The sequence below is a fragment of the Heptranchias perlo genome, chromosome 7, assembly GCF_035084215.1.
Source record: "Heptranchias perlo isolate sHepPer1 chromosome 7, sHepPer1.hap1, whole genome shotgun sequence".
NCBI lineage: Eukaryota > Metazoa > Chordata > Chondrichthyes > Hexanchiformes > Hexanchidae > Heptranchias > Heptranchias perlo.
Window position 1 is genome coordinate 30,878,227 of NC_090331.1, and position 19,034 is coordinate 30,897,260.

General features: G+C 42.0%; 1 protein-coding gene across 15 annotated transcripts in view; it reads right to left on the bottom strand.

Annotated features, from left to right (window-relative positions):
* The window catches only part of LOC137323587 (R3H domain-containing protein 1-like), a 119,737-nt gene that overhangs the window by 82,727 nt on the left and 17,976 nt on the right, over positions 1 to 19,034 (bottom strand). For 11 of the 15 annotated variants that reach the window (XR_010963401.1, XM_067987231.1, XM_067987232.1 and 8 more), the window contains exons 3-4: positions 7,386 to 7,595; positions 1,025 to 1,066 (exon numbers count right to left, since the gene is read on the bottom strand). The exons of 2 other annotated variants lie outside the window; for them this stretch is intronic. Coding sequence is in view for 12 of the 13 variants with exons in the window: in XM_067987231.1 (XP_067843332.1) it covers positions 1,025 to 1,066; positions 7,386 to 7,556 (213 nt within the window). In the remaining variant the exon portion in view is untranslated. The remainder of the gene's footprint in view (positions 1 to 1,024; positions 1,067 to 7,385; positions 7,596 to 19,034) is intronic. 2 more of the 15 variants (XM_067987240.1, XM_067987236.1) reach the window with 1 other exon arrangement.

Consider the following 19,034-nt stretch of genomic DNA (forward strand, 5'->3'; position numbering starts at 1 on the left):
GAAGTTATGGAAAGTCAAATGTGGATCCCAAATGATGTTGCATTCGGAGATCACCATGATACCCATGTGTTCGCCAACTAGGTTTCTCAACATCTTGGTGCCCCAGAAACACATCAATCAAAAACAAAGATGTTCAACAGTTAAATATAAATTTAATGCAACTTCAAAAATTGAGAGAGAATGCAGGTTTAATAGCTTAAACAGAGCATTCCAGTGTTAAAGTTGACCTACTTTAATATTACATAAATCTCACGGTGTCATCAAGCACCTCACAACAGACAAGTATATAATTTTGTGCTACTCCACTGCACATTTAAGAAAAATAGACTGGATGCTGTTCATTTTTCCATGAGCCAGTTGACTTATTTCAACATGGTTACTATTTTTCATAATGTGACATGCTGTCAATTATTGCTGTGCATGAGAAACCAGTGAAAATGCATTCTCTCAAGGAATAGTTATTTGATCATTTGGTTAGCATATTAAGATGAAGTCCCTCACACCAGATGTTGTTTTAAACATCTTAGGGAATGCACCTTATTTCCAAGTTTGAGTAAAACTGGCAATAACAGCAGCCAGAGCAAACAGTAAATATACATTTCTCAACAACAAATTCCCAAAAAGCAAAGAATAGTTTTGCTTTGAACTGTAAGCGCTAAGCACACTACCATGCACAATTACCATTGGTCCAAAAATGTTTTCACAAGAGCAGAATGAAAAACTAGACACACTTGAGCAATCACAAAACATGGATACATCTAAAAACACCCAATTCATTTTCAACTGAGCATAATAGAATCAGTGGGCTTTATTAAGTGAAGCACTAAGCCAATGTAAAAAGCACTGTAAAAAATTTGTACAGCAAAACCTAAATCGGAGCAAAGATACATGCATGAGGACATAGTGCAGCAATAACCCAAACAAGATTTAAATAAAATACATTTCTTGCAAACAATAGTCATAATACAGAGTCATCAAGCAGAAATGATTTCCTCTAGCATGCTATGACACACTTCTACTATACCTTTGACCTTTTCCCCGCCTGTCCAAGACTTTGTATTTGTCTCTGCACAGTGGACAAGAGATCATTACAGTAAAAGACTTGTATTAAAAATAATTGAATATATGTCACAATAAATTCATGAAGGACTGAACCTGCAATTGCCACCTGAGCCAAATGGCAATTTAATCCAGGCATTTAACCCAGAATCAATATATTCAAATACAAGCCAACCAATGAGATGCAACAATCAGAAATCTACAATTCAATTTAAATGTTCTGAGTAACTCAGCCAAATTTCCTAGTTTCTCCTCCCTTCCAACATGACATGGCTTTTCACAAATAGCTAGAATAGCAGACTAACTAAAACAAAAAATATACAGCTGAGCTGCTTAAAATAACTGGAGGTCCACTATCCAGCACAAAATGTGCCTGAACATTCTATTTTTTTATGATCAGGAGAAAACATTTAGAATCCTTATTATAAATTCATCTACTGCACAGTTTTCTTCTTGGCTACAACTGACCTCAAATATTGCAAGAAGAGATGTCGCAAAAAATATGTAGCCTACAGAGTTGAATGTGATAACTTTTCAGAATGCAGCATTAATACTGCTATAAAATATGTATAATGTTTAAGTTAATTAACTCTATAATATGGAAAAATGCAGTTGATATGATTAATATTTTTGTTAACTGGGCAACTTCAAGTAAAGCAGGGCAATTTAACAAAATTTGCTCGATGAATCTTAGTTTTATTAATTTATCACAAGGTCTGCTTGATTTCCTACGAGAAATCTTTCTTCCTACATTTGCCACCTTAAATCAAATAGCTAGATGCCTTCTAACCTATAGCTATAATCTCAAGATTATTTACACGTCTAAATTATCAAGCATATTTATAGAAGCATTTTATATACTACCGTGCTGATTTACTGTTAATTCAACATGAAATACTAAGTAAGTTAGCTCAAGTAAACATAAGAACATACGGAAAAAGGAGGAGTAGGCCACATGGCCCCTCGAGCCTGCTCTGCCATTCAATCAGATCAGGACTGTTCTTCCACTTTCCCGCACGATCCCCATATCCTTTGATTCCCCTCGAGTCCAAAAATCTATCCATCTGAACCTTGAATATATTCAATGACTCAGCATCCACAGCCCTCTCGGGGAGAGAATTCCAAAGATTCACAATCCTCTGCATGAAGAAATTCCTCCTCATCTTAGTCTTGAATGGCCGACCCCATATCCTGCAATTATGCCCCCTAGTTATAGACTCTACAGCCAGGGGAAACGATCGCTCAGCGTCTACCTTGTCAAGCCCCCTCATAATCTTATATATTTCAATGAGTTCACTTCTCATTCTTCTAAACTCCAGAGAGTACAGGCCCATTCTACTCAACCTCTCATCCCAGGAATTAATCTAGTGAACCTTCGTTGCACCACCTCTAAGGTAAGTATATCCTTCCTTAGATAAGTAGACCAAAACTCTATGCAGTACTCCAGGTGAGGTCTCACCAATGCGCTGTACAACTGCAGTAAGACTTCCTTACTCTTGTACTCCAACCCCCATGCAATAAAGGCCAACATGCCATATGCCTTCCTAATTACTTGCTGTATCTGCATACTAACTTTTTTTGTGTTTCTTGTACGAGGACACCAAGATTTAATAGTTTCTCACCATTTAAAAAATATTGTTTTTCTATTCTTCCTATCAAAGTGAATAACCTCACATATCCCCACATTATACTCCATCTGCCACCTTCTTGCCCACTTACTTGACCTGTCTATATCCCTTTGCAGACTCTGTGTCCTCCTTACAGCTTACTTTCCGACCTAGCTTTGTATTGTCAGCAAACTCGGATACATTACACTCAGTCCCTTCATCTAAGTCATTAATATAGATTGTAAATAGCTGACGCCCAAGCACCGATCCTTGCGGCACCCCACTAGTTACAACCTACCAACCTGAGAATGACCCGTTTATCCCTACTGTTTTCTGTCCTTTAACCAATCCTCTATCCATGCTAATATATTACCCACAACCTCATGAGCCCTTACCTTGTGTAACAACCTTTTATGAGGCACCTTGTCAAATGCCATTTGAAAATCCAAATATACCACATCCACTGGTTCTCCTTTATCTACCCTGCTAGTTACATCCTCAAAAAACTCTAATACATTTGTCAAACACAATTTCCCTTGCACAAAACCATGTTGACTCTGGCTAATCATATTATGATTTTCTAAGTGCCCTGTTACCACTTCCTTAATAATGGATTCCAGCATTTTCCTGATGACCAATGTCAGGCTAACTGGCCTGTAGTTCCCTATTATCACTCTCCCTCCCTTCTTGAATAGTGGGGTAACATTTGCTACCTTCCAATCCGCTGAGACTGTTCCAGAATCTAGAGAATTTTGGAAGATCATAACCAATGCATCCACTATCTCTGCAGCCACCTCTTTTAGAACCTTCAGATTTAGGCAATCAGGTCTAGAACAGGAAGATTCTATTCTTCATAAGATGTGGGAGTTCCCAAGCACAGTATTCTTCTTTGCTGTATAAATCTTCCACCCTAGCTAACGATGCCAGCAAGTCTAATGATGTCAATAGGCCCAGCTCATTGATCTTGATTTTTATTGGCTCTTAGTTACAAAGATAAATACAGATCAGGAAGGCCATTTAGTACATCAAGCTCACCCTTCAATAGAAACCTACCTTCTTCCCCATCACAGCATCTAACTGCCTCTTTAATGATTCCAGAGCCTTTGCCTCCACTACACACCCGGATGACTACTTTATATATTAATCACTCTTTGGATGAAGAAGCACTTCCTGACATCAGTTCCAAACTTGTTTTTTTTTAAAAAACTGAGAAAGTAGTTTTCAGGAACTGACGATAACAATTTACCTCTAATTTGAAGGTCTGGAAAGTTGAACAACAATTTAAAAGGGGGCTTGAATATTCAGAGAGATTTATAGGTATGTATACTGATTGACTGCTTTCCGCCATTATACGTATGGCTGAAATAAAGGTCTCATAGGCTTTCTTTTCATTCGAGGTTTCCTTTGCTGCTTTATCTCTTAAGTAGTACAATTCCATAACAATTTCTTTATCCCCTTATTGCTAAATTATATACAATGTTATAGTATATTACTTATTGGTTCAGAGTTTCTGTTTTTCTATAACGTTAGCGTAGTTTTCATGTGGAAAAGATGCAATTAATAAAAGCTGGAAATTTGAGGTGCATCAAATATCTCACTGAAAGCAATCGATAAGACATACAAACAGTTCTCACGGGCATAATAGGGATGCATAAGCTAATAAAGCTCAATTGTTTTAACAAATATTTTACTTATAAATCATAGTTAGCAAATCCAAGTTATAAGCTGTTTGAGTTACAAATATATAGTTCCAGAACACAACACCTTTATTTTTCAAATCAACCCTCCACTAGCGCAAGAGGATGGTAAAGCAGTCAGTTTACAGTAATAAAGGCCTTTGCATACTATGCGAAGAACAATGCAAGGTTGTGGGTATGTTGCTAAGTGTAGCAGACCTTCAAGGTTAATACAGAAATTTGGATCATTTTTACTTTTGATACAAATTAAAAGCTGTGTACCTTAATAAAAATGAAAACGAGAAGGAAAAAATGCTGAAGCTGTAAATTTGGTTTCCTAGAACTTAAGTCAGCGAAGATTTTGTAAACGTGACGACACTGCAATTTATCTATGCTCATGTCCACACCAAACTATTTGTTCCTAAACTATGCTTTATGTAAAATTTGTAGTTTTCTCATGATCATTTAAGAATGTAGTATCCAGGAGGGTATGTCAACAAAGTCAATTGTTACAAGTGCTCATTCTTAAGCTCTGCCATGAAATGGGCGATGAAGATTAATTAGAGAAAAATATGGTAGTCCCAGTTTACATCAAATTAACAATTAACCACATGTGGAGCTACCAAAATTTAGCAGTCTGTTTTCAAAAGGCATGGATTGAAAATGAGAACAGTAGACAAACTTTTCCATACTGTTGTCTAGACTACATTTTCAGAAGCACTCAATATTGAAATAGTACCCTCATCTTGAGCTTAGAAAGCAATGACTATTGCTAATTCCTAATCAAAGTCACAAATGACATTCGCTGTGACTGTGACAGTGGTGCATTATCCCTAGTCATCCTACTCAACCTTGCTGCAGTCTTTGGCATGGTTGACCACACAATCCTCCTCCAATACCTTGCCTCCATCGCCACTTGAGTAGGATCGCCCTCACCTGGTTCCACTCTTACCTATCCAGTCATAACCAGAGAAGCTCCTTAAGTGGCTTCTCTTCCCACCCTGCACCATTACTTCTGGAGTCCCCCAAGGATCAATCCTTGGCCCCCTCCTATTTCTCATCTACATGCTGCCCCTCGGTGACATTATTTGAAGACATGACATCAGGTTCCACATGTATGCTGATGACATCTAGTTCGACTTCACCATGAGCTCCATTGCCTCTGTGTTGGCAGACTGTTTGTCCCACATCCAGTCCAATTTCCTCCAATTAAACAATGAGAAGATCAAATCCATCCATTCCCTCACCACCGATTCCATTCCCCTCCCTGGCCACTGCGTCAGGCTGAATCAGACTTCGCAACCTCAGCGCCCTATTTGACCCTGAGCTGAGCTGAGCTTCTGACCTCTTATCCTCTCCATCACAAAGGCACCTCATTCCACCCAATAATATCGCCCATCTCTGCCCTGCATCAATTGCTGATATCCTAATTAATGTTTTTGTTACCTCCAGACTCGACTATTCCAATCCTTTCGTAGTCAGCCTCCCATCTTCCACCCTCCATAAACTTAAGTACATTGGTTTCCTGTCCACCAACACTTTGATTCTAAAATCCTCATCCTCATGTTCAAATCCTTTCATGGCCTTGTCCCTCCCCATCTCTAATCTCCTCCAGCCCTACAACCCTCTAAGAACTCTGCGTTCCTTCAACTCTGGCTTCTTGTGTATCTCCCATTCTCTTTGTCCCACCATTGGTGACCATGCCTTCAGCCGTTTAGGCCCTAAGCTCTGGAATTCCCTCCATAAACCTCTCCACCTCTTTCTCCTCCCTTAAGATGGTCCAAAAAACCTACCCCGTTGACCAAGTTGTCCTTTACCTTTGCTAATATCTTCTTTGGCTTAGTGTAAATTTTTGTCTGATTACACTCCTGTGAAGTGCCTTGGTATGTTTTACTACATTAAAAGGTGCTATGTAAATTCAAGTTGCTGTTATTGACAATACTATTGCACAGGTTACTCCTTCAACTAAACAATTTGCAGCACCAGGTTACATGAACTATTCAAACACACCTGAAATCTTAAGTGGAAAGAAGAAAAGGCAACATTGACTGACACGTGATAACATCGGTATTCAAATGATTCAGACATACGATGGCACTGGATACATAGGACGACTGTCTACTGGTTTCATTTAAGATGTTGGCTGGCAATTTTTCATGATAAAACTTTATTCAGTCTTGCACATCCTGAATAGGGATTGAGCAGGTACTGGCATCTTCTGCTACTACATTGATATAGAAACAAGTTACAATGCATGAATTAGGCCATTTGGTCCAACCAGTCTGTCAGCATTTAAAGAGAAGAACCTGCATTTATATATTTACCCTCCATGTGAGCAAACAGCCCTATCTGCATTTACATACCCTGTTCCCAAATCCCATCAACTTCTTTTCCTTCATCCATCTATCCAACTGAATCTTGAATGTTGACATAGTTTCTGCCTCAGCCACTCACCCTGGAAGTGAACTCTACAGCCTCACAAGATGTTTCTCTTGATCTCCGTTGTAAATTTTTACATTTAACTTGTGCCTATGGCCCCTCGTTTTCTACACAAACCCTGACAAAAGTGGGTACTGTGTTTTAAATTGTGCAACCATTGGTGAATCCTATCTTAGAAAGCAAAGTAAATGTGGTAAATCTGTTTTCTCCAAGTTTCATGGTCCTACTGTTTTCAATGTAGTAGCAGCTTTACTGCTTTATTAATTACTAGAAGCATTTATAACCCCAAATTCAAATAGATATATTGCAATGAGTAGGTTTGGAAATTTGTGCGCATAAACTAACCACCAGCAGAACCAAACGCCTCTTTATGCCAATTGTTTTGAAGTAACTGAATGCCAGACAGGAGTACATATTTAAATTATAAGACCAGGCTGGAAATGGGTAAATTGGAAACTAACTCTACCCAAATCATTTTTCAAAATGTCATGAATAGCAAAAATGATTTTTCACAAATATATTGCATTTCAACATGACACTATTCCACACTGTTACAATGGTGACAAAGGAAATAGTAGAGCTATATAAACACTTGAGATCTTACCTGAGAGTCGATTCTGTTATCCATACAGCTTTCATCCTGTTCCACTGCCTTTGGCTCATGGCTTTCTGATTTTACCAGGCTTTCTGTTAATGATGACTGCTTAAGGGCTTTCTCTTTACCCCTCATTGTTTCAGCTTCTTCTTTCACAATACTAGTATCAGACATCCTCATTAGACAAGCTCACTTTGGATTCTACCAAAAATGTGGAACCTGCAGCAAGATACACAATTCCAGCTTCGAATTACAGGCCAAATTTTCCTCATCATGTGTTAAAAAACAGCATTTTTAATTTTTCCTATATGTGGACACCTCTGATCATACAAAATTACCATTAAGTGCTGCATTCTAGGTTTAGGACTGACAGCATCAATAGAATTCTTTGAGGAAGCAACAGAGTGTATTGATAAAGGAAATGCAATGGATACGGTGTATAAGGATTTTCAACACCATTTGGTAAGATGCCACATAGGAGCCTTGTTGATATAATCAAGGCAAGATGGTATTGAAGGAACTTTGGCAGCGTAGATAAGAGGTTGACTAAAAGACAGAAAAACAGAATTGTGGGTGATCGATACTTTTCAAACCGGTGTATTGTAAACAGTGGCTCTTCACACATATACTTGGGTATAGAGAGCACAATATCAAATTTGCAGACTACACAAGAATATGGAGTTCAGCTGGACACAGATGGGTTAGTAAATTGAACAGTTGGATGTCAGATGAAATTTAATGCAGAGAAATGTAAGGTGACATGTTCTGGGAGGAAGAATAAAGAGAAGATATACACTAAATGGCAAAACTTTATAAAGAGTACAAGAGCAGAAAGACATAGGGGCTCATATACATAAATCTTGAAATTGGATGAAGTTGCAAAAAGCATGAGTACCTAGGTTTTATAAACAGGGAACATAGAAGACAAAAACAAAGATAATGCTAAATCTGTACAAATCATTGGTTACTTTGCATTTGGCAATGTATCCAGTTTTGGGTACATTATTTTAGGAAAAATGTCAAGAGCATCGAGAGTACAGAAAAGATTTAAGATAAAGCCTCTCATACCCGGTTTTATATGTGGAGGAACTAGAGAAACTGGGGCTTTTTCGCACTAGAACAATGAAGGTTAAGAGAGGGTATGATAGAGGTCTTGCAAATTATGAGGTCTATTGCCAATGATACATTACATTTTGCCAGAATTGACCAGTCACACAAACCAGGATGATCCCAGGTTTGATCCTGATCTGAGCTGAGTTAGCCAATGTGAACCATAACCCAAGGGGGAACTGCAATTGGCATCAGCACCCCTAGAACATGAGACAGTTCCAGATCATTAAAATGCATGTGTATAGATGTATTATGAGGACAGCGTTAGGCTCACTGGATTCCCTCCGTGGTGACTTGGCTTGCAGACACTCATTGTCCAGGCTGTGAGCACCATGGAACTCCACCCCAGTAAAACTCCCAGTCCCTTCCCAACTTGAGGGGAGAGGAGGTTAGGAAAGGGGGAGGAGATTATAAAAGGGGGAATAAAAAGCATAAATTAGAAAATGTTAGTGGGCCTTTTTATATATTAGCTACTGTATCAAGAACAGGAATTAAGCATACAAGGATAAATTGGGCAGAATAGCAGATGCTCATTCATCTGCAGGAATTCTTTGAAGAGATAATTACTGCAAAGTAGTGATTTAAGGCTACCTAGTGGATATAATTAACTTCAATTTTCAGAAGTTATTTCATTGAAGTTCCATAAGTACTTAAAAAATGTACTTATGGAATTTATTACAAGACCTTGGATGACATCATGACCTAATCAGGGAGTTCTTAACCACACTGTTCACTTTTACAAGTTTATTTCCCCATAGAATTAAAAGAAAAATAGCAATAAAGTAAGTCACTGCTGTATCACACAATTGTCACAAGAAAAAAAAAGAAAACTTCAACCCAGAAGTTGCTGCTCCCTCCGAACCCGCTCCCCACATGGACATCCATGTCGAGTACCCAGTTATTGGGCTCATGGACCACGAGGAGGCATGCATGATGCTCCAGTATTCTCAGGCAGCCCAATACAAAAGACAAAGAGGCCAGTACTAAATCACAGCAGCAACTGATAAATCAGCTGCTCAGTTGGCTCGTAATTCCTCAGCATGCCCACCTTGTGACACCAACCCTGAGACCCAGAAGAATCTCAACTGTGCTGGCATTAACTTTCTCCACAACACCAGGTGAAACGTGATCTCCAGAACTGAGAAAAGAATTACAACCCAACTGAAGAGCTGAACACAAAAGAATCCATGTGCTCGCCTGCAGCAATGTGTCAGCAGCCTTTGTAATGCAGATCAGATCATGGCTGCTAAATTCTATACCAATGGATGTCTGCTTCCTGCAGACCCCTAATCCAACATAGGTGGAAAGGACTAAGCCCAACAAAGTTCAGAATGTACAGAGTCGTACAACACCAGGTTATAGCTCCTTCGTCAGGTGAATGAAGAAGGGTTTCCATAAAAGCATTGCATATATAGTCAGAGAACAATGTCTGGTGATTACAGATAATCTTTCCAACTGCCTATTATCACCCCTCGGCAGAGATAATTACAGCAATCAAAGGAGTGGATGGTGTTCTGACAGGTTTAGTCTGGGACACATTACATTCAAGAATACTGAATACACAAGGGGTCAGATAACAAAGACACAGGCACAGAGAGAGAGAGAGAGAGAGAGAGAGAGAGAGAGAGAGAGCGAGCGAGAGCGAGAGCACGAGAGAGAGAATGACCCATTGTATTAAAAACAGATAACTTCTTTTCGCTGGTGGGGTTACATGAACCGAAGATCCTGGTTGAGGCCGCCTTCATGGGTGCGGAACTTGGCTATCAATTTCTGCTCGACGATTTTGCGTTGTCGTGTGTCTCGAAGGCCGCCTTGGAGAACGCTTACCCGAAGATCGGAGGCTGAATGTCCTTGACTGCTGAAGTGTTCCCCGACTGGGAGAGAACCCTCCTGTCTGGCGATTGTTGCGCGGTGTCCGTTCATCTGTTGTCACAGTGTCTGCATGGTCTCGCTGATGTACCATGCTCCGGGGGCATCCTTTCCTTCAACGTATGAGGTAGACAACGTCGTCTGCTCAGACGAGGAGGAACGCGATGGACACCTACAGACGCTGAAAGGTGCCCTTGTAAGAACGGGATTATGACGCTCGACTCGTCGATCGACAGTTCCAATGGGCCACAGCGAAAAATCGCATAGCCCTCCTCAAAAGACAAACACGGGACGCAACCAACAGAGTACCCTTCGTCGTCCAGTACTTCCCCGGAGCGGAGAAACTGCGCCATGTTCTTTGCAGCCTTCAACATGTCATCGATGACGAACACCTCGGTAAGGCCATCCCCACACCTCCACTACTCGCTTTCAAACAGCCACCTAACCTCAAACAGACCATTGTTCGCAGCAAATTACCCAGCTTTCAGGAGAACAGCATCCATGACACCACACAACCCTGCCACGGCAACCTCTGCAAGACATGCCAGATCATCGACACAGATACCACCATCACACGAGAGGACACCACCCACCAGGTACATGGCTCATACTCCTGTGACTCGGCCAACGTTGTCTACCTCGTACGTTGCAGGAAAGGATGCCTCGGAGCATGGTACATCGCGAGACCATGCAGACACTGTGACAACGGATGAACGGACTTTTGGTCATGCCTGCACTATCCTGACTATGTATGATTATTCTTAAACATCTTGATCCCCTATTTTAAGGGATACGAAGTTCTTCTTTTATCTCTCCTAAAAATAGAGCAATGCTGTTAATATTCCTACGTAAGAAAAGTACTATTGGCTATTAAACGCTTTGAGATGTCCTGAGAATATGAAAAGGTGCTGATAAATGCAATCAATCCCGCTTCTCAAATAGGTATCAATTGTCCTAATGGTGTCAAGTGACATCAACTACCTTCTCTTACAGTCTGTTTTACATGCCCATTATTCTGGTCAGATGGGTGGAGGCAAGAGTGAAAAAAAACCTTTTTTTATCTCCAATCTTTGCTTGAGACGAGCCAGTTTTGCACTTGTGTTATTTTTTTTTTTAAAAACATGTCCTATGCTCATCATCCAAGTGAAAATAGCTTAATTCAACTTTAGCAATACCATTCATTATTTTAGAGACCTGCATCATGCTTCCCTTCAGTGTTTTTTTCTCCAATGAAAATAAGTTAAGTCACGTGAGTAACCTTTCTTCACTGAACCCTTTCTAATGCATCTATAGACTTTTTGTGGTACGGCAACATATTCTAGAAATGGCTTCACCAGTAATCTGTATAATGTCAGTGTAACTGGTTCTGACTTGTAGGTCAATATTCTTCAGATGCATCCCAACACCAAATTTGCCTTAATGATAACTGCTTCACATTGATCAGATGCTTTCAGGTTGCAGTAAATTATTTTCCATTTCAGCCTCTGCCAGTCGAACCATTTCATGTTATATATTTACTGTTACCTGATTCTATACACTCGACATTTCTCTCTACATGAATAAGTGAGGAGGAAGGTAAGAACAAGCAACTTTGTACATTTTCCTGTAACTGCTACTACAATTGCTGTGGAAGGAGAGAAAGTTGTGCTTTTTGGTGGTGGTTTTTCCAGTTACAACTTTTTGGAGGAATAAAACAGAACAGATAGGTGGATTTTCATAGCGTGAGGAAGAGGACAATATACCAGAGACAGAGGGAGAAACCAGGTAACCACAGGCCTTTCAGTTTAACATCAATTAAGTTACTGAAATCCTTCATCACAGACTGAGCACTTGGACAAGTATGAACCAATCAAAATTGATCTACAAAGTGTGGGTCATGTCTGACTAATCCAGATTAATTTTTTGAGGAGGTCACTTGCATTCTGGATCGGGGAATGCCTATAGATGTTGACTCCAGACTCACAGCAATGTGGTTGATTCTTAATTGCCCTCTGAAATGGCCGAGCAATCCACTCAGTTGTAAAATCTCGCTAAAAAAAGTCACAAGAAGAATAAAACCGGACAGACCACCCGGCACCAGACACGACAAAGGCAAACCAAGCCCAGTCGACCCTGCAAAGTTCTCCACACTAACATCTGGGGACGTGCCAAAATTGGGAGAGCTGTCCCACTGACTAATCAAGCAACAGCCTGATATAGCCATACTCTCAGAATCATACCTTTCAGCCAATGTCCCAGACTCTTCCATCACCATCCCTGGGTGTGCCCTGTCCCACCAGAAGGACAGACCTACCAGAGGTGGCGGTACAGTGATATACAGTCAGGAGGGAGTGGCCCTGGGAGTCCTCAACATTGACTCTGGACCCCATGAAATCTCATGGCATCAGGTCAAACATGGGCAAGGAAACCTCCTGCTGATTACCACCTACCACCCTCCCTCAGCTGATGAATCAGTCCTCCTCTATGTTGAACACCACTTGGAGGAAGCACTGAGGGTAGCAAGGACACAAAATGTACTCTGGGTGGGGGACTTCAATGTCCATCACCAAGAGTGGCTCGGTAGCACCACTACTGACCAAGCTGGCCGAGTCCTGAAGGACATAGCTGCCAGACTGGGCCTGCGGCAGGTGGTGAGCGAACCAACACGAGGGGAATAACTTACTTGATCTCGTCCTCACCAACCTACCGGTCGCAAAAGCTTCTGTCCATGACAGTATTGGTAGGAGTGACCACCGCACAGTCCTCGTGGAGATGAAGTCCCGTCTTCGCACTGAGGACACCATCTAACGTGTTGTGTGGCACTACCACCGTGCTAAATGGGACAGATTCAGAATAGATGGAGCAGCTCAAAACTGGGCATCCATGAGGCGCTGTGGGCCATCAGCAGCAGCAGAATTGTATTCCAGCACAATCTGTAACCTCATGGCCCGGCATATTCCTCACTCTACCATTACCAACAAGCCAGGGGATCAACCCTGGTTCAATGAGGAGTGTAGAAGAACATGCCAGGAGCAGCACCAGGCATACCTAAAAATGAGGTGCCAACCTGGTGAAACTACAACTCAGGACTACATGCATGCTAAACAGCGGAATCAACATGCTATAGACAGAGCTAAGTGATTCCACAACCAATGGATCAGATCAAAGCTCTGCAGTCCTGCCACATCCGGTCATGAATGATGGTGGACAATTAAACAACTAACGGGAGGAGGAGGCTCTGCAAACATCCCCATCCTCAACGATGGCGGAGTCAAGCACGTGAGTGCAAAAGACAAGGCTGAAGCGTTTGAAACCATCTTCAGCCAGAAGTGGATGATCCATCTCGGCCTCCTCCCGATATCCCCACCATCACAGAAGCCAGTCTTCAGCCAATTTGATTCACTCCACGTGATATCAAGAAACGGTTGAATGCACTGGTTACAGCAAATGCTATGGGCCCCCGACAACATCCCTGCTGTAGTGCTGAAGACTTGTGCTCCAGAACTAGCCGCGCCTCTATCCAAGCTGTTCCAGTACAGCTACAACACTGGCATCTACCCGACAATGTGGAAAATTGCCCAGGTATGTCCTGTCTACAAAAAGCAGGACAAATCCAATCCGGCCAATTACCGCCCCATCAGTCTACTCTCAATCATCAGCAAAGTGATGGAAGGTGTCATAAGAACATAAGAAACAGGAGCAGGAGTAGGCCAATCGGCCCCTCGAGCCTGCTCCGCCATTCAATAAGATCATGGCTGATCTGATCCTAACCTCAAATCTAAATTCATGTCCAATTTCCTGCCTGCTCCCCGTAACCCCTAATTCCCTTTACTTCTAGGAAACTGTCTATTTCTGTTTTAAATTTATTTAATGATGTAGCTTCCACAGCTTCCTGGGGCAGCAAATTCCACAGACCTACTACCCTCTGAGTGAAGAAGTTTCTCATCTCAGTTTTGAAAGAGCAGCCCCTTATTCTAAGATTATGCCCCCTAGTTCTGGTTTCACCCATCCTTGGGAACATCCTTACCGCATCCACCCGATCAAGCCCCTTCACAATCTTATATGTTTCAATAAGATCGCCTCTCATTCTTCTGAACTCCAATGAGTAGAGTCCCAATCTACTCAACCTCTCCTCATACGTCCGACCCCTCATCCCCGGGATTAACCGAGTGAACCTTCTTTGTACTGTCTCGAGAGCAAGTATGTCTTTTCTTAAGTATGGACACCAAAACTGTATGCAGTATTCCAGGTGCGGTCTCACCAATACCTTATATAACTGCAGCAATGCCTCCCTGTTTTTATATTCTATCCCCCTAGCAATAAAAGCCAACATTCCGTTGGCCTTCTTGATCACCTGTTGCACCTGCATACTAACTTTTTGATTTTCTTGCACTCGGACCCCCGGATCCCTTTGTACTGCAGTACTTTCCAGTTTCTCGCCATTAAGATAATAACTTGCTCTCTGATTTTTCCTGCCAAAGTGCATAACCTCACATTTTCCAATATTGTATTGCATCTGCCAAATCTCCGCCCACTCACCCAGCCTGTCTCTATCCCCCTGTAGGTTTTTTATGTCTTCCTCACTCTCTACTTTCCCTCCCATCTTTGTATCATCTGCAAACTTTGATATGTTACACTCGGTCCCCTCCTCCAAATCGTTAATATAGATTGTAAAGAGTTGGGGACCCAGCACCGACCCCTGCGGAACATCACTGGCTACTGGTTGCCAGTCCGAGAATGAACCATTTATCCCAACTCTCTGCTTCCTGTTAGATAACCAATCCTCCACCCATGCCAGAATATTACCCCCAATCCAGTGATTCTTTATCTTGAGCAATAATCTTTTGTGTGGCACCTTGTAGAATGCCTTCTGGAAGTGTCGTCGACAGTGCTATCAAGCGGCACTTACTCACCAATAACCTGCTCACTCATGCTCAGTTTGGGTTCCGCCAGGACCACTCGGCTCCAGACCACATTACAGCCTTGGTCCAAACATGGACAAAAGAGCTGAATTCCAGAGGTGAGGAGAGAGTGACTGCCCTTGACATCAAGGCAGCATTTGACCGAGTGTGGCACCAAGGAGCCCTAGTAAAATTGAAGTCAATGGAAATCAGGGGGAAAACTCTCCAGTGGCTGGAGTCATACCTAGCACAAAGGAAGATGGTAGTGGTTGTTGGAGGCCAATCATCTCAGCCCCAGGACATTGCTGCAGGACTTCCTCAAGGCATTGTCCGAGGCCCAACCATCTTCAGCTGCTTCATCAATGATCTTCCCTCCATCATAAGGTCAGAAATGGGGATGTTCGCTGATGATTGCACAGTGTTCAGTTCCATTCGCAACCCCTCAGATAACGAAGCAGTCCGAGCCCGCATGCAGCAAGACCTGGACTACATCCAGGCTTGGGTTGATAAGTGGCAAATAACATTTACGCCAGACAAGTGCCAGGCAATGACCATCTCCAACAAGAGAGTGTCTAACCACCTCCCCTTGACATTCAATGGCATCACCATCGCCGAATCCCCCACCATCAACATCCTGGGGTCACCATTGACTAGAAACTTAACCGGACCAGCCATATAAATACTGTGTCTAAAAGAGCAGGTCAGAGGCTGGGTATTCTGCGGCAAGTGACTCACCTCCTGACTCCCCAAAGCCTTTCCACCATCTACAAGGCACAAGTCAGGTGTGTGATGGAATACTCTCCACTTGCCTGGATGAGTGCAACTCCAACAACACGCAAGAAGCTCGACACAATCCAGGATAATGCAGCCCGCTTGATTGGCACCCCATCCACCACCCTAAACATTCACTCCCTTCACCACCGGCGCACAGTGTCCGCAGTGTGTACCATCCACAGGATGCACTGCAGCAACTCGCCAAGGCTTCTTCGACAGCACTTCCCAAACCCGCGACCTCTACCACCTAGAAGGACAAGAGCAGCAGGTACATGGGAACACCACCACCTGCATGTTCCCCTCCAAGTCACACACCATCCCGACTTGGAAATATATCGCCGTTCCTTCATCGTCGCTGGGTCAAAATCCTGGAACTCCCTTTCTAACAGCACTGTGGGAGAACCTTCACCACACGGACTGCAGTGGTTCAAGACGGCGGCTCACCACCACCTTCTCAAGGGCAATTAGGGATGGACAATAAATGCCGGCCTTGCCAGTGACACCACATCCCATGAATGAATAAAAAAAAAACTATATGGATTTCCAGAAGGCATTTGATAAGGCTCTACAGAACAGATTATTCGCAAAAATTCAAGTGCATGGACTCAGAGGTAATCTCATGACATGGGTTGGTAATTGGTGGGAAGTAGGAGATAGAGAGCAGGGATAAAGGGACTATAATGATTGGCAGAACGTGCACTGGGATCTCAGCTTTTCACCATATATATATTAATGATCTGGAGGGAAAAAAAAGAGTTGTCTCTTCAACTTTGTAGATGACACTAAATTCGGAGGCACATTAAGTTGCCTAGATGGGAGCAGAAAGTTACAAAGGGACATAGATAGACTGAGTGAGTGGGAAAAATTATGGCAGATGGATTTCAACATGAAGAAGAGTGAGGTACTTTCTTAACAGTGAGAGACGAGGAGCTGTGGAGGAGCAAAAGGATTTAGTTGTCCATGTACACAAATTAATAAAAACTAGTGCACAGGTACAAAAAGTAATCAAAAAGACTAATGAAATGTTGGTCTTCATCTCAAAGGGATCGGAGAACTGAAATGATGAATTGATGCTTCAGTTGTACAGAGCCTTGGTCAGACCCCATCTGGAGTACTGCCTTCAGTATCTTAGAAAAGATATATTGGCCTTGGAGGGGGTTCACCAGAATGATACCAGGGTTTAAAGGATCAAATTATGAGGACAGGTTGCATAAATGTTAGAAGGTGGAGGGGTGATCTAATCAAGGTCTTTAACATGATAAAGGGATTCGATAGGGTAGATGCAGAGAAGTGATTTGTTCTAGTGGGGGAATCCAGAACAAGGGGGTACAATCTTATAATTAGAGCCAAGCTATTTCAGGGTGAAATCAGGAAGCACTTTTTCATACACAGGGTACTCTTTCATCCAAAAGCCTGTGGATGCTGGGTCAATTGAAATTTTCGAGACCGAGATTGATAGGTTTTTGTTAGGCAAGGGTATCATGGGATATGGAGCAAAGGCGGGTAAATGAGCTGAGGCACAGATCAGCCATGATCTAATTGAATGGTAGAACATGCTCAAGGGACTGACTGGCCTACTCCTGTTCCTATGTACCCTACTGCAATCTTGAATTTTACATTATAAAAGTTCAAGACAATATAACTTGCAAGGTATTAGATCTGTTACAATACTACAAAAGCTATAATGAGGTCAACAATTAATTCTGTGCTTTATACAACTTTTTTTCTAAAAAATAAATATATCAGTTAACACTTTAGTTTTAAGACAACAGAACTGAAATCCCAATCACCACAGGGGAAACATTCATGATATGATATTAACACATGGGGGAAAAGAACAAAATGCAGAAGTTTGTAGTACTTGATAAAATTACTTTCTACAGGAATAGGACTAGCTTTGTTCCATTTGGTTCAACTATAAAATGGCATCTTCATTACAGCCGATTTCCCCCTCCTTTTTTGCGTTTCCTTCTTCTACTACTGTGCTCTCTTCCTCCTTCCCATTTTTATTTCCATGATCATCATAGATGACTGCTTGGAGGTACACAAGATCTATACTGGTTGATTCCATCTCAGGACTTCTAAAGTGCTTCACTGTTCTGTAGGCAAATGTGACATCCACATTGTGAGATGTTGCTGTGCACAATTAGCAAATGTGATGAATGACCAGTTAATCTGTTTTTGGTGATGTTTGAGGAGGGAGAAACGTTGGCCAGAATACCAGGAAAACTCCCTGATCTTTCAATAGTGCAATGCGATCTTTTATGTCCACCTGAACAAAAAGACAATCGCTTAAATCTGGAAATTACCATTTGAGCTGTCATGTGGGACAATATATACACTACCACTCTATAGCACTAGAGTGAAGAATAGTTCAGAAATAGGAGGGATCAAACAGGGGGCAAATGTGAGGCAGTCTAAGATGAGATTGGAGTGCATGTGCATAAATGCAAGTAGCGTGGTAAATAAGGTTGGTGAGCTACGGGCTCACATTGGACTATGATTGCAGAGGCAATAACAAAAAAAGGGGAGGATTGGGCACTTAATATTCTTGGGTACAAAGGTATTCGGAAAAATAGGGAAGGAAAGAAAGGAGGGGGTGTGGCGGTATTGGTCAGAGAAACTATTATAGCACTGGAAAGGGATGATGTAGTTGTAGTTGAGGGGTCAAAGACAGAGTCTATTTGGTTAGAATTAAGGAACAATAGAGGAGCTATTACACTACTGGATGTGTACTATAGGCCATCAAATAGTGGGAAGGAGATAGAGGAACAAATTTGCAGGCAAATTACAGAAAGATGCAAGAACTATAGAGTAGTGATAATGGGGGACTTCAATTATCCCAATACAGGCTGGGACAGTAACAGTATAAAGGGAAAAGAGGGCAGGGAATTCCTGAAATGTGTACAAGAGAACTTTCTGGAACAGTGTGTTTCCAGTCCAACCAGGAAGGATATGGTGTTGGATCTAGTTCTGTGGAATGAAGTGGGGCAGGTGGAGCATGTTTGAGTGGGGGAGCATTTGG